The sequence below is a fragment of the Chanos chanos genome, chromosome 12 (assembly GCF_902362185.1).
Source record: "Chanos chanos chromosome 12, fChaCha1.1, whole genome shotgun sequence".
Classification (NCBI taxonomy): Eukaryota; Metazoa; Chordata; class Actinopteri; order Gonorynchiformes; family Chanidae; genus Chanos; species Chanos chanos.
The window spans coordinates 6,441,346-6,456,722 of NC_044506.1; the positions used below are offsets into that span (position 1 = coordinate 6,441,346).

Genomic DNA, 15,377 nt, shown 5'->3' on the forward strand with positions numbered 1-15,377 from the left:
ATGTTTAAAACAATCCACTTTAAACACACACACACTCTGCGTGTTCCATAAATAAAGATCAAAAGAACTTGACCTACTGATTATCTGTAGCATATTTATATATATGTATACGTATGAATATATTTATATATATTTATATTTATTTGTTATTGGAGTTATCAGATTGCTTCAGCTGCTAGCCTGCATAACAACGGTGATGAAATCGACTCGAGAGATTTGCTCATTTTTTTTTTTTTTCCCCCCCACACACACTGATTCTAAAAACCAATGGAACTGTGAGGATATTACCAGAAAGAATAGTTCTCTATTGCTTTCAGACCCTTCTGTTTGTCTTCATCACACTAAAACAGTGCAGGAATACTCGAAAGTGATTTCTTTTCATTATTATGATTATTATTTCGAATTATTATGAATATTATAAATCTTGCTAATCCAAACAGTTAAAATGAATATCAGAGAAGAAACACAAGGGGGGGGGGGGGCCAGAAACTTTAAAACGCCCAACGTTGGATGTGAATCCCTTTTTTTTTCAGAACTTGTGGTTTAATCCAGTTTGGGCTCTTCGGGCGTGGTGGTGTGGTAGTCAGTGGACAGGAGGGAGACGGTGGGGTCCTCTGACGAATCCTGACTGAAATAATTGTCCCCCTGCAGCTCCAACAGAATAGGCAGGTCTTCGGTGTTCTCCGTGCTGATTGGCTCAGGCAAGAGCACCGGCTGGGCCGTGTATTGGACCAACTGCTTCCCTGCACATCAGACCAGCCGATCAGAGCAGTGCATGCGCATTCATAAAACAGGACAAACGACGTGGTAAGCATAACTGCATATTAATAGTTTAGTTGCACACAGAGGTACTGTACAACGTAACGTCTGTGTTGGCATCACGCACCCATTTTACATATTTTAACAAACATATATTTACATTAAACTGGAGTCACTTCTTGGGATACTCATACAGAATACCAAGTAGTTACCACGACGATGTTCAACCAGTCTAATCATTGTAAGAGTACAGGTCATGCTGGGAGTAGTTGACTGACATGTACCTGAATTTGAAGAGTCTTCGTTTGTCTCAGCCACCTTGGCTGGCTCAGACGACAGCAGATCCTGAATCTGCCAGAGAAATAAAGGCATTTTCTTTACTCAAAATTTTATTTTTTTCATTTGTTTATGCAGCTGTGTGTGTGTGTGAGTGTGTGTGTCCTATTACTGCCTGTTTCTCAGGTCCTTCTGATAAGATCCTCTAGTCTGATGACATCTGAGCGAGACACACACATTCCTCTAAACATTCCACACTCGAGTTTCTCTAAAGGAACCGGTAAGTCATTCACTTAAAGTGAAGCTGAAGACACTCGGAGAAGTGTGTCAGAGGTTTGCACAGAGACGGACAAAGCGAACATCACGGATGAGAGTGTGAAAAAGACCTGAGGAGTCACTTACGCTTGTCAGGCTGTCCAGGTCGAAGTCTGAGCTTGTGGTATTGAAGATCTGCAAAAACGTCACACAAACCTCATTTCAGTCTCTTCTCACGTTCTAATTCACTTCCCATCATCAGCTTCACTTGAATAATAATCTTTTTTTTTTTTTTTTTTTTTTTTTAGAAGACATCTTTCTTAAATTCTAAATTTTTCTCTTGTGCTGTCTGTTTGGAAATGCTGTCACATCTAATTTGAGAACACAATCCTTGCTGTTTTTTTTTTTTTTAGTGTGAACGGTACAAAAAGTCTAAGAAAAAAAACTGATAACTAAAATCGCCAATCTGAACAGAGATAAACACGCACGACAGATGTTGTGGTGGTTTTATTTGTAGTGACACAGAGAGGCCGAAGAACTCACGTCGAAGAGAGGCGAGGTGTCGAAGTTGATGGCCTGGGCGTTTAAGAGAGACTGGAGTTTGTCCAGGCCGTTGTCAATGTTGTCCACGTGGTCACTCAGTTCGCTTCTAAAACAAACACAAATATACAAACAACAAAAAAAACCAAAAAAAAAACAAGTCAAACTTTTATTCAGGGTTGACGCCTTCGCTTTCACACGAGGTATGTCTTGTATGTTTACATCACACATCAGAAGAGCTTTTTTTTCAGCTTTTTACTGGAACGCTAAGGAAACCATTCAGAGATTCTCTTTTGGACAACAATTACAGCAAAAACAGTAGACACAGGGGCAGGGTCGCACCCGTGCTGTGGGTGTGGTCATTTCTAAATCCCCAGAAAGATAAAAGCTGTGTTTTTTTTTTTGCTCTTTTTGATTCCAAATCAGATGTGATGTTCAGATTAGAATGCATATAAAGGGGTAGTATTAAGAGATGAATTTCAAGTTTGTCTGGGCAAACTACATACAATACTTGAAATCTTTCTCATGCCAAACAGATAAAACAACCGAGTGCTCGGGTTTCATACGTCAGCACAAACGAAGAAACCATCCATAACACACAGAGGAATGGAGCATGCCATTCTTTCAGGTGAGTAGCACTCTAAGGGTAAGATGGGGGTGGGGAAGGGGGGTAGTTTTAGTGGGTTAGTGGATGTGAGCCTAAATAGCAGGATTCTTTTTGGGGGGGGGTGGAACACAGCATTGCAAGTTCTGGGGGTGGGGCGGGGCGAGGGGGGCGAAATCGTGGACTGAGATGCTAACCCTGAGTGAGTTCTGAGCTGCAGAGACGTAGAGGAGGAGGAGGAGGAAGATGAGGAAGATGAGGAGGAGGAGTGACTGGAAAAAAGGCGGGAAACCTCAGACATCGGTGGATAACTGAAAAGACAGAAGCACAACATGGTACGGAACACACAGTGGATGACATGACACAAAAACTGTGTGCTCTTTCTGTCTTTAAGCCTCTCTCTCTCTCTCTCTTGCTCTCTCTCTCTCTCACTCACCCAGTGCAGTCCTGTTTTGGGTTGTGCTCTCATTGTTGGGGGGGGTGGGGGGTGGGGGGGTAAAATCAGTCAGAGTTGGGGATGCATGAAGACCAGGGCCTTGTAGTGACGTACACAGTGTGCGTTGGTGCAGGCTAAGCATTTAATGGATTTACTGAGCATCCAATTGAGCTGATGGGATTACCATGCACACAGTGAGAAATCTTAACACCCACTAAACAGCAATGCAGTCATACAAGTAGAGACACAGATTAAAATAGATATATAGATATATATACATATATTAAGCAGCAGCAGCAGGAAAAAGGAGAAAGAAAAGTAGTAACACATAACTCTGTATATGTGTGACATGTATATATACATATACATATACATACACATGTCTGATACGGTCCTCTCTCCCTCTATGCATACACACACACATATATATATATATATATATATATGTATATATATAGTGCCTACATTGAAAACCACAGTTCTTTTGTTTACTGTTCATGTGTTGCAAACCCAACAACCCCCCCCTTCTGCTCCACCGGCATAAAGAATAATGTTAATCATAATGTGAAACCAGTACACCTTTTCCCATTTTTCATTCTTTACTCACTGTAGGAAAATACCGTGCTTATCCGACGATGCCTGCGTGCTTGTCAGATGACGCCTGCGTTCTTGCCGAGGAAAAGAGGCTCAAAGTCACTGTTGCGTGAGTTTAGTTTTTTGCTTATGCTCCTTTTCCAAATGAGGAGCTTTATAATAAAATGTATTGCAGATGGCTTTTATTCCTCTCTCATTTCTGAGGAGCTTGTGTTTGTATTGCACTGCTGTTTGTACTACACTTCTCCTTTTTATCTTACACTTTTATACACGTTTAAGAGACTGGGGTTGGTTCAAATTTCTTTCAAGCCAAAACGTGATACAAACTACACCATGGTCCAAAACCATTTTTTAAGTATGTGTTTAAGTGCATACACACACAAATTTCAAAGAAAGAAATCTGCATGGAGTGCTATTTTGTAGATGATAATAACCAATAAAATCAACAAGAAAATGATAAATAATAATAAAAAAACAACAACAAACGTAAAAGGCATTAAGTGCTACTGTGAAAGTAGAAACTAGCTACGACGTGAGGCAAAGACACCTAGCGCTCGTCGAAAAACCTGAGAACGAAGCCGAACGGTAAATATACTGTCGCAACGTTTCTGAACGACCTATAACGGTAAAGTGTCTAAACCTGGGGCGGAACGGTGTTCCGTACAGCCAATCGGAGGGAAGAAAGAGCAATGGGACTCGATCACTGTTATTTATTATTGACTTAAAAATGCGTCGTCTACTGCATCATACACCATCCCATCCCGACATGTAGTGGTATGATTTTAAACTGCCCTGCGCTGCTCACAGAGTACCACTCAGTGCTGTGCTGTGCTGTCTGATGTACTCCTGCAGCAGTAAGCTGTGCAGAAGCAGCAGATATGCAGAGCGCGACAGCGTAGAGAGACAGGGGAAAAGCATTTTACTCCACAATGCATGAGCCGTTTGGATGTTTAGGGGTGAAAGCTGGCGGGAGACGAGGTTTTGTTTTCGTCTCTTTGACCGTCCTGTCGTGTTTCGGTCATCTAAACGAAACCGGTCTTCAGAATCTAAGATTTTGGTTATGCAGTTATGTGGGTGAGTGCTGGTCTAGTAGGAATCTGGTTAGGGGTGGGGTCATTTTGAGGGCACACAACGAAAGGTGTGATATGAGTTCAAACTCACCTGTCCAGACAGGTGATGCTCAAACATTTCGGATTGGCTGGAGGAAGAGGAGGAGGAGGAGGAGGGGCGGGTGCTGGCTCTGGGTCGCTCTCCTGAAGGATGGAGTTGATGAAGGTGGTGGGCGAAAGGGGCGTGTCTGCGGGCACGCCTGGCCCCGCCTCCACCTCCACCTCCACAGGACACACCTCCTCTACCTCTGGGCAGTGGACGGGGCTTGAGGGCTCCTCTTTAATGTGCACCACTGGACTTGTTCTGTGAGTAGAGCAAGAGGGACTATAAAAAAAAAAGACATTTCGCATATTTAACATGACGGCGAACAAGGGCAGCATGGTTTGAATGTAGGAAAATGAACAAACACCTGTGATGAGAGCAGCGCTGGAAAGTAGAGCTGAAAATGTAGTGAGGAAAATTTTGTGGGCCGCCCACAAAGGCAGTGTGCCCCGTGTTACGCTTTGGCTTGGTAATTCTACCATTTGGGTGATATAACTTTCATTCACATGATGACTTTAATCTGGAGGGTAAACTGTGTGTGTATGATGACATTTTTGAAAAACCACTTAATGGTTATAATTTATATAAAGAAAACAGAACTTTGAGCACGAAACACACTCTGATGTTAGATCTGTATTTTTCTCCAACAGAAAAATACAGACCCTTAAGGTGAACGATTCGAATAACTTTCAGTCAAATTCATTTCATGTCCCATTATGTCAGACACACAACTATGAAAAGAATTTCTCAATCGTTGGCAACTTATGCTATGTCAAACATAATATACTAAGGTATTGACAAAAATCACTTGACATATAACAAAAATAATTCCATTCATTATTAGACTATGCATTGTATCTCGTTCTCTGTCCGTCACACACACGCACGCACGCACACACACACACACACACGCACACACACACACACACACTCACACTTTAACGCAGGAGTTCTGTCACGTTGGTGTTGGGTACTTGCCTGTCTTGTATCCATTCCTCTGTGGCCACAGGGCTGGACAGGGCCAAATCTGTGATGTCAGAGATGATTGGACCGCTTTTAACAGGGGAGTCGGCGGAAAACACGCTCGTCCCCCCAAATCCTGTGGAAGAGGCCTATACAAACACAAACTCACACTCACTCCCGCGGTCAACATACACAGCTCTACACACACACTCTTAATGCTGCCGCTGTCTTGTCTCGGCATAGGCTAATTATGCACAAATACATTTTATCAGAGGGCACTAAAGCTAAAAATACACACGAGAAAAAAAACACAACTACCCAGATCTAAAATCGTAACACAAGAAATAGACCATCAAAACAACACAGCACTAATATGTTTACCTTACAAACAAACAAAAAGAATAAGCAGCTTACGCAATACATTTTTGATTTCCTTGGCAGTCAAACAACGTTTTCCGAGTAGGCATATCTTACAATACAGCGCCACATGACCGCATTCATTCCATTAGGATAAATGGTAAATCCCTTAACAGCTTGGTCTTGGCCTAACATGACTCATTACTTGACTGTGTTCCATGCAACTGCATCCTGGGCCCTGGTTCAGGAAGTGGGTTTAGTGAAAACTCAGAGTTAGTTAACTCAGAGCAAGTAGTAAACCTCCTAATAGAAGAGCCCTATGGCTTCTTTCTCCTAGCAAAACAAAGCCATAGGGCTCTTCTATTAGGAGGTTTACTGCTTATTCCAAGTTAACTCAGAGTTTTCACTAAACTCGCTTTCTGAAACAGGACCCTGATCTAAAGAGACACAAACATTTACGTATGTAAGGCAAACAGAGGGTGTTTAAGGCCAGCTAGGCCGGGCCAGGTCAGAGGTCAGGGGTCAGAGTACTCACAGAGATCGCGTTCGACGGCTCGAGAGAATACTGTCTGCTGTATTTGGGCATGGAGTGAGCCGTGCTACTGTCGTTCAACATCAGGGGACTGCAGAGAGACAGAGAGAGAAAAAAGAGAGAGAGAAAAGAGAGAGAGAGAGAGAGAGAGAGAAAAAAGAGAGAGAGAAAAAAGAGAGAGAGAGAGAGAGAAAGAGAGAGAGAGGCAAAGAAAACTGTTAATCACTGTAAACCCAAAAAGTTTGGATGACTCAAAAAGAAAGAAAATTGAGGCAGCATCAGATGAATTACAAACTGTAAATATTAAATCATGTTAAATTAAGTGTTACCTCAAATACAGTTGGGTAATTGGGGGGAAAAAACAAACACAAACATTTTATGTACTGTTTGGAGTCACTTAAGTTTTTGAGGAAATCAGCTGCCTATTGTTTTTTTTTTTTTTGAGTTTTCCAAACTTTTTGGGTTCACAGGTCATTGTCCTTAATGGTTATGTTAAATATTAAACATCAGACAGCACAGCTAACACAGCACAGACTCTAAAAGAGAAATGAAGTGTGTGTAAAAATTTCGGAATGACTTGCATCTTTCTTTTCATTCCCAGGACTCGGTTGGACTGCACCAGTGTGATGAGGAACTGGATGAGCTGGGAGGACAGAGAAGAAGATGAAATGTGTCGTTGTAAGATTTTCAATTCTGGTCATGACAACATGTTTGTATTCATGTCCATACTATCAGCCGTGCTATAAAACGTGCACTCGCGCACACAGAAACACACACGCGCGCGCGCACACTTATAGAAACCAGTATGGCTTTGTTCACAAAGCAGCTAACAGTGACACAATCTGGATTAATTCCTCTCATATGTGATGCAGATCAGATGTAAGATGATTGTAGATCAGTGTGAACAGCAGCGAACCACATGCAGTTCCTCTCTTTTTAGTTCTGATTTGGATTGTGTCTGTATGTGCAGTAAAATCGGAACGTTTTTTGCCGTCGCTGTTGGCCGTTTTCTCTGATTCTTGGTCTGGTCATCATCGCCTCCTCCTGACCTCTGTGACACATCAGACTAAGAATTTGGGAGGGAACTGAATTTGGGAGGGAACTGAACCAGAGCCTGTGGACTGCATTTCTCCCTCTAAGTGCTCAAATGCTGGTCCAAATCTGGTCCTGAAGGGCCAAGGTCCTGCTGGTGTTTATGTCAACCAAAACAAACAAACAAACAAAGCAGCCTCTAATTAGGGGGTGAGATAATAAAAAGCACAGGCATTTGGCCGTCCAGGTCTGAGTTTGGACGCTCTCGATCTCTAAAGAGACGACACGACTGTGCTCACTGGTGCATCTCGGGCTGCTTTGGGACAGAGGTCGGTTCACACTGATATCGGATATGGGCCACTCTCCAGAATCAATCATTAATGAAAGTCAAACAAGAGAATTGAGCCACTGAAACAGTTTGGACAAACCACGCGATGGGAACAAAGCCCGTGCGTTGTGTCACAATCGTTTTTTTTAACATTCCTTTGGAACATAAACGTAATTCTCCAACCAAAACCGACAGAGCATGGACGTACTATGAAACACAGGCTGTTAAAGCTACCCTGTGACTTTAAAAGAAAGGCCAGACACACATGACTAGAGCAGGAGAGCCGCTCGGCGGGCAGAACGCCACTGAGAGAAGAGGGGAGGAGTGGTGTTAGTGGGATAGTGGGAAAACTGGTACCTTGTTGACGACTTTCTGCTGCTGCACATGTTTCTGTCTCAGACTGGCCACCTCCCTCCACAGGGCCTCGTTCTCACTGGACAAGAAAAACAAAACAAACATGAATACGCTAGATACAATAAACATTTATGGTTCTTATGTCAAGGACTCATTCACGCGCATGAATATTTTCTTATTTTGGCATAAACTGACGTGACGTGTTGGCCAAAATGCTGTAATCCTTGCTGGTTTTCCCCTCTCTCTTGTCTTTAAAACAGCAATAACAAATATTACCATGTAACAAACTGAGTGTTATTCAGAACATCAAACATTCATGACTTTATCAATGTAACCAATTCAACCTCAATTTGAAGAGAAGTGAATAAATACCACCTGGCTAAGTCTTGGACCTTCCTGAAAGACGTCTCCAACTTAACCTTAATGCTCACCTCTCTCTCACACACACACACATCGTGGTATTCCTGTAATTCGTTGGGGGGGGGGGGTACCTCTACATTTTTACTGGGGTGTAAAAGATTTGAAGAATACTTGAGGACGTTTATTTTGCTAAGTTAACGGCTATTGAAAGATCTGAGCAGGGCCTGTTTGTTCAGCTTTTTAAGGGGTAGCTTATAAAGATGTCCCCTCCACCTGGCCCTCTTAAAACCCATTCCCAGGACGCCCTTAAGAACCGCTCGGCGAGCGTGAGCTCACCGGCCCACTCAGGTCGTGGAAACCAGGCTAAAATCAAGGGGTTGCGTCGTGAAGCCCCGAGACATCTTTACAGACGTCAGAGTAACGGCGTTCCCAGCTTCAGGTGTGGAAACGTACACACAGAATGCACTTCTCAAAGACATGAGCTGAACTAACTGGAGTCGAACGATTACTTTAAAGCATTTGACGATCACAAACACCTTTTTGAACAATTTCGTAACGTGAAGAACAAACTGCTAAAATATACGACAAGAGGAAGAGATAGACAAAGTCACATTATTGATTAAACTGACGGCTCAGTCAATAAGTGTGTTTCAGCATATCCAAAATGAAAATGGTAAACATCTGTAGTGGGTTTTGAGAGAGAGAGAGAACAGGACAGATTGTGAATGCGCAAGAGAGTTTGAGAGTTGGGGAGAGAGAGAGAGGGAGAGCGAGAGAGAGGGAGGGAGAGAGAGAGAGAGAGAGAGAGAGAGAGTAGGAGAGAGAGAAAGAGAGAGAGGGTAGGAGAGAGCGGGAGAGAGAGGGTAGGAGAGAGCGGGAGAGAGAGAGAGAGAGAGAGAGAGAGAGAGAGAGAGAGGGGGAGAGAGAGCTCCCCGCAGAAAGGCTCTTTATCTGTATTTATGGAGCGAATCTGTGCACTCAGTTGACACATAAACCAGCAGCGTGCCACATTTACAGTGCACACAGCAGAGAGAGACCTCTCACAGACACCTCCCCAGGGTCCTAGTGCCTGACCCGTTCAATGGGGCAGATGGAACGGTTTATAGGGGGCAGGTGTGGATTCCTCTGAGCAGGGGGATCGGAAGACTCCCCTCACAAAACCCCCACTCTCACCCCACTTACAGATCACACAGACACAAATGGCTGATTAAGCTTCAGGGAACACAACAAAATGGAGAGCTATGCAAATTCACCAGCCTAAACGACAGATGAGAAATCTTCAACCACCTTCTCTCCGTTGAACTGTACAAGCCAAATACTAGGTTATTTAAGTTATTTATAACCAAATTATTTCCCTCAGTAGGAGTCTGTACCACAAAAAGAATTAATCTGGCTAAAAAAAAAGGATGTTTACAACAAACCAAACTTTAAATTCCCTTTAAATTTTACACAAACTCCCTTAACGTTAGAAGACTGAAGTTAAGAGCCTTCACTATGGTGACAGACAGATCTGAATGAGCTCATTTGCTATACTGCCTTTGTGACATCATCCATGCCCGTCCAATCACGGCATGTGTTCCATACGAGACCCTGGGTGGGAATCATAGTGCAGCTGTGTGAATGTGTGGGGGCATGTGAGTGAGACTGAGTGTGTGTGTGTCTGTGTGTGTGTGTGTGTGTGTGTTTGGGGGCAGCAGATGTCTCAGTGAAGTGGGTTCAGACACATACTTTGCCATTCTAAATGCAGCTGGCCAGCCTCATCACACAAGGGCATGAAGAAGTCTGTCTTATTTAAGAATGGTGACTAACCCAGGGCTAAAAGAGTTCTGGAGTATTGCCACGCTGTCGCCAGCAGGTAAAACGTCCAAAGCCTGAAGAAGATTAACCTACATTCACTTCATAATGACCAGCAAAACCCAGACCTCAAACGCTTTAAACCTCTACTCATCCACACGTCCAACAACGCAAACTGCTTATGATACGAGCAATAACGCACGACCGCGGAGCTGAAAGCATTTACGCCGTTATAAATCTCCGTGGCCAGCCCAGGGCGGCCCCTAAATGAGAAACATACAGCAGCTTTGACACAGCGAACGCGGACGGAGAAGACCCGGGCAGACGCTTCGCTGTCACAAACATCTGCATGTGGCTATAGGTGCGCTAGCAGCTTGATTTATGAATCCCGTTCCCCAGGCGACGGCAGAGACGTGCAGCCCGGGCCTGTGTATTTTAGTCTGCGCTGGGACTCCAGCAATTCTCCTAATCACCAGCTTTAAATAAACGGGCTTACGCAGCCTTAATGCAAGGGCCCAGAGGCTCCCTATAGGAGGGAGAGAAAGGGGGAGAGAGAGAGAGAGAGAGAGAAAATATATCTTTCTGAACTCATTTACCCAGTCTGAAAAAAAAAGGGAGAAAAAAAAATGAGTAAGTTAAGTGGCTGAGGAAGTTAAACCACAAGTGTGTTTTTAGCACCTTTGAGACAAAAGGAGAAAAAAAAAAAAGAAAAGGAAAGAAAAGAAAAGAAAAAAACAGGTCCAGTGAAAGCTTTTTTTGGCACTCGTCTGTTTAAAGGGGAAGTGACAGGGCAAGTCATCCTGTTTTTTTTTTGGTCACCCTGCCCTTAACTTGACCAAGAGAGTCATGCTGTAAACAGAAAAAAAAAAAAACCCGAACCCTGCTGTGAGTTGTCACGTCCTGGCTTAAACACCCACTCCACTCCACTCCACTCCACGCCTGACTTACTGCTTGAGGGTGCTGATTTTGGAATCCATGGACTCCTGCTTGCCCTTCATGTGCTGCACGTCTGAGATCATCTTGGAGACTTCGTCCGGGCTCAGCTTCAGATCCTCGTGTTTAATATTCGACACCTGAGGACACACAACACAATGAAACTGTCAGGAGACGGAGGGAAAGAAAAAGGCCTCGGCCTCCCGCTGAACTCTGCTCCAGATGCTCCGCGGCGTTTGGAAAACGTTTGGGAAAGCGTCAGCTCAGCGTTTAGATTTCAGGCTGGGCCGGGCCGGTCAGCCGGGCCAGAAACTCAGACGGAAGACGGATGAAACCATAAATCATCCGACTGGAAAAAGAACGAATTTACCGGTCGGACAACGTCAGATTATGAGCTCCTTGGCCCTCAGGCCCTAATCCACCCTAACCCCAGCTGGCAATCTGCCAGGCCGCTCTAGATTAGCTCAATCTTGCCTTGTAAACCAAAAGAGAAAGAGACAGAAAAGTGCCGAGAGCCGAAGGATTCAAACTGATCGGGAATGAAGTGAAGAAACAAACAAACAAACAAACAAAAACCCTTCAGAGAACAATAACAAAATCACTTACGAGATACATTTTTGGACGCTTCTTAAATCACACACAACATGTAACATTTCCTCAACGTTTTTCCGACATTTCTTCAGGGCAAAGTTCTTCAGAAACAACCTTATATTTCTGGTTTGACTGATCTGAAAAGTAGTCTGTAGGTAGCGGGCTATAGCACTATACTCTGATGTAAGTTACATGAGGAAGAGGCAGGATGTGGCATCAGGCTGACCGCATCTCATTAACATAAACAAAGAGTTTCTTCTCCACTCAGCACTAACACCACTGACCGTACGACAAAGTTTATACTGACCGAATCATTTCTATCCATGTAAAGAACAGAAGGAAAAGAAATAACACAGGAAAGAGAAACTGACAAAGATATTACCCAGGACATCGCTGATCAAGCACTAGACTCAAAAGCCAAAGAGACGAATATTTTATTAAAGAAGAAAAAAAAAAGAAGATCTTTATCTTTTGTACACGTGCTGGAATTCTATGGTAACTTCCTATAGTCAGGGTGACTTGTTTGTCTTTCCAGAGAAGTGAAACTAGCAGTTCTCAGTCAGTCTAGGCTTTCTTTACCATGGAAAGGAAGGTCTGTGAGACTGGTACTTACTGTGGTTACCTTCCTCTTGATGTTCTCTAACAAGTGTTCCTGTCCCCGGATGAAGAACGGGTGCTGGAATTCTGTGTCGTCTTTCTCTGGCTTCACCAGCCCACCCTGCTCGATGTGAACAACCTTGCGGAAGCCGTCTGTCGGAAAACAAAACGCGCAAGCGCGTGAACACGTGAGAAAATAACAACGGCGTGCGTGAATGTACGGAAACATCTACCCGTGGAAAAAGCTCGACGTTCAGACCACTGCACCAGATTCAGTCAACCGTATTTGAACTCCGGTGTTAATGTAGCTTTTCAAAAAGCGCGTTTCTGTACATACGTTGCCTACTAGCCTAGGACGTAAGAGAGACGTATCGTAATCGCGCACACAAAATAGTGGCCGAATAATTAGCCATTTATTTACTATATCTTATTTATTTAGTTATTTGTTTATTCGTTATTTATATCACTGTGAGGGGGGGCTGAGCAACAGAATCCATAATTCACGATATAAACAGAACTTTGAATGGTACTTGTAAAGATCATGGTCTAGTGACTTTTTTCTTTTTTAGTTTTATTACACATCAATAATACACCTGCTTCACTCTCAAAGCCACCCACTTCTCCTCTCTTCACAGTACAGACAACACACATTCCTCTATAGAAAGGTTTATGTCATGTTAGGTGCAGTTTTTGAACTAGTACTCTATGGGGCAACCTACGGCTCATTTCTCAAAACACGACACTTTTGCATTGTTCTAACGGTAGAGCGTGTATCGCCAGTTGATGTGGTAGTCTATTTTTATAAACACACATGTAATTAGCCTTGTGCACACTGGTGGTATAAACTGTGGAGCAAGGTCCCTGTGGTACAATAAATCTCCGATGGATAAACTGTTCTTCTGCCTAGCACTAACTGTGAATTAGAACTGCACTGGTATACACACATACACACATCCACTTCACCAACTGAAATTTTAACTTGTGGTGAACAAACTCCACATCGTTAACAAGAATTAAAAGTTATTAGAGTATGACTTATGATTGCTAGGAAAAGTGCTTAGGCATTCTTGTACTAAGAACTATCCTTCGAGCGCCCAGAAAGAAGGAAACAGGACAAGTGAATACTTACACATATTGAGTTGGCGGACAAAGCTAGCCATGTTGTTGTGTTTGAAGTATTTGGGAAGTACTTCTTTGGAAAATCTGCCCTGATCAAACACATGGAAGCTGGTGCCACTCTAAAGAACAGGGAGAAAAAGGGAAGTGGTAATTAAAAAAAAAAAAAAATACAAGATCTGAACAGTAAATTTTGTCTGCGGAGAAACTTTAACTCTGTTTAAACAGTGAAGTTTTGTACACAAGTTTCTATAGTTATACTCAAATCCTCTGTTATGCATTCATAGCTAATTACTGATCACTGATGAGTCCTCAGGTCAATAAAGTTCATTTCAAAGTAGGTGCTAGCACGGCCTACGTACTCTCTGGCATTTAGTATAAACTAACTGGCAAATATCATAAAATCATATATCTTCAACATGATTAACTTTACAGTGTATATGGGATTAATGATTAATGAAATAGTGTAATAGTGGCCATGTTTTGAATGGGGACTTTAAAATAATCTCAGACCAGGGAAAATCCCTCTGCGTATGGCGTAAGGTAGCGAACGTGTATTCAGACAAAATTTAGGCAAATTTTTTGATCGATCGACCAAACTCACATCATGAAAGGTATTGGATAAGTGCTAAACAACGCAGCTTAAAACTACGGTTAGAACAATTCTAAGACAGAGAAACTGCTGTATTTTTAAATGTGGTAAGAGACCTAACTGGGAGTAGTCACACCTCTCTCTCGTAGTCTAAACACTTTCGTTCTCCCAATAGACTTATCCACATTTCACGGTTCAAGACTTTTAATGAAACCCGCCCAGGTCAAAGGAAGATTCATCAAATAGCAACTGTGATAAAACCCCAATTAAGCGGCGAGTTTAAACAGCTGTGCGTTATTGCCTTGCTGTTTAAAAAAGAGCATGACGACTGATTGGATAGAACTACTGAGTCAAAGGGAAAAGCAGTTTACCCTAAGGCCAATACTCGCGACAGGAAGATGAATTAAGGAATATTCATTATTCACTTTCTGCGCAACTTAAAGACATATGCATAATTATATTCATATATTAATTATATACTCTTACAATAGCTGTGTTTGTTGGAACTAGTTGTTGACTTACCGGACTCCAACAGATCAACGAATCAGTTTCTGGGTCCTCAACTAGCGTCCAAAGTTTCGTTAAAAACGCAGGGACGTTACTACCACTCACTATAACCCCACCACTCCCAACAGAGTGAAAATCCATTATGACAAAGTATAAAATATGTCAACCGCTGTCTTTGGGAAGAGTCGGCAAAGACTGAGGAAATTAACGGCGTCAACGCATCGACATTAGCTTGCTACGCTAGTTAGCTTAGTCGCTGTTAGCTCGTTTAACTACGAAGTCTTAGTTCCTGCGATCAACAATGGTTTAATTAAGTAATTATATTGTTAAAAGCTTCGTCCCTTATGAAACTGCTCGTTTGTGTACATTCCGTGGCGTGTTATCGCTGTCCTGAAGTAGTGGAAATTTCCATCAAAACGACATTTCTACGAACTGCGTAGAAAAACAACCATCTCACGGGCGCGTGGTAGTCGCCATTTTGTGACGTCAATGATAAGATAACGTAGCCAGAAATACAATCAAAATGCTTTTCGACAATTAAAATAACATCTCAACATGAAATAAAGCACAAAAGCGTTTAAAATGAACAAATATATCAATCATAAATTCAAATTCTGCGTTAAAGAAATTGACTTTCTCTGTACCGTTACCTTTGAACTCTGACCTTCAAATCTTAAAAAAAGAAATGCTAAATAGAAGCAATTT

At 42.7% G+C, this 15,377-nt stretch overlaps 1 protein-coding gene across 4 annotated transcripts; it reads right to left on the reverse strand.

The window, feature by feature from the left end:
* Positions 1-479: 479 nt before the first annotated feature.
* On the reverse strand, positions 480-15,109 carry hsf1 (heat shock transcription factor 1). Of its 4 annotated transcripts, none has more exons than XM_030788801.1 (14): positions 14,688-15,109; positions 13,587-13,695; positions 12,483-12,610; positions 11,285-11,409; positions 8,186-8,261; positions 7,050-7,111; positions 6,472-6,559; positions 5,595-5,728; positions 4,626-4,877; positions 2,632-2,745; positions 1,834-1,939; positions 1,438-1,485; positions 1,044-1,110; positions 480-743 (listed from the first exon to the last, which is right to left on the reverse strand). In XM_030788801.1, the coding sequence occupies exons 1-14, from the start codon at positions 14,811-14,813 to the stop codon at positions 544-546; spliced, it is 1,635 nt and encodes a 544-aa protein (XP_030644661.1). In that variant the 5' UTR covers positions 14,814-15,109; the 3' UTR covers positions 480-543. The 4 variants fall into 4 exon arrangements, with proteins under 4 accessions (XP_030644661.1, XP_030644660.1, XP_030644663.1 ...); XM_030788800.1 differs by having other exon boundaries at positions 12,474-12,610; XM_030788803.1 differs by lacking the exon at positions 2,632-2,745 and having other exon boundaries at positions 6,481-6,559; positions 12,474-12,610.
* Between the last annotated feature and the right edge of the window lie 268 nt (positions 15,110-15,377).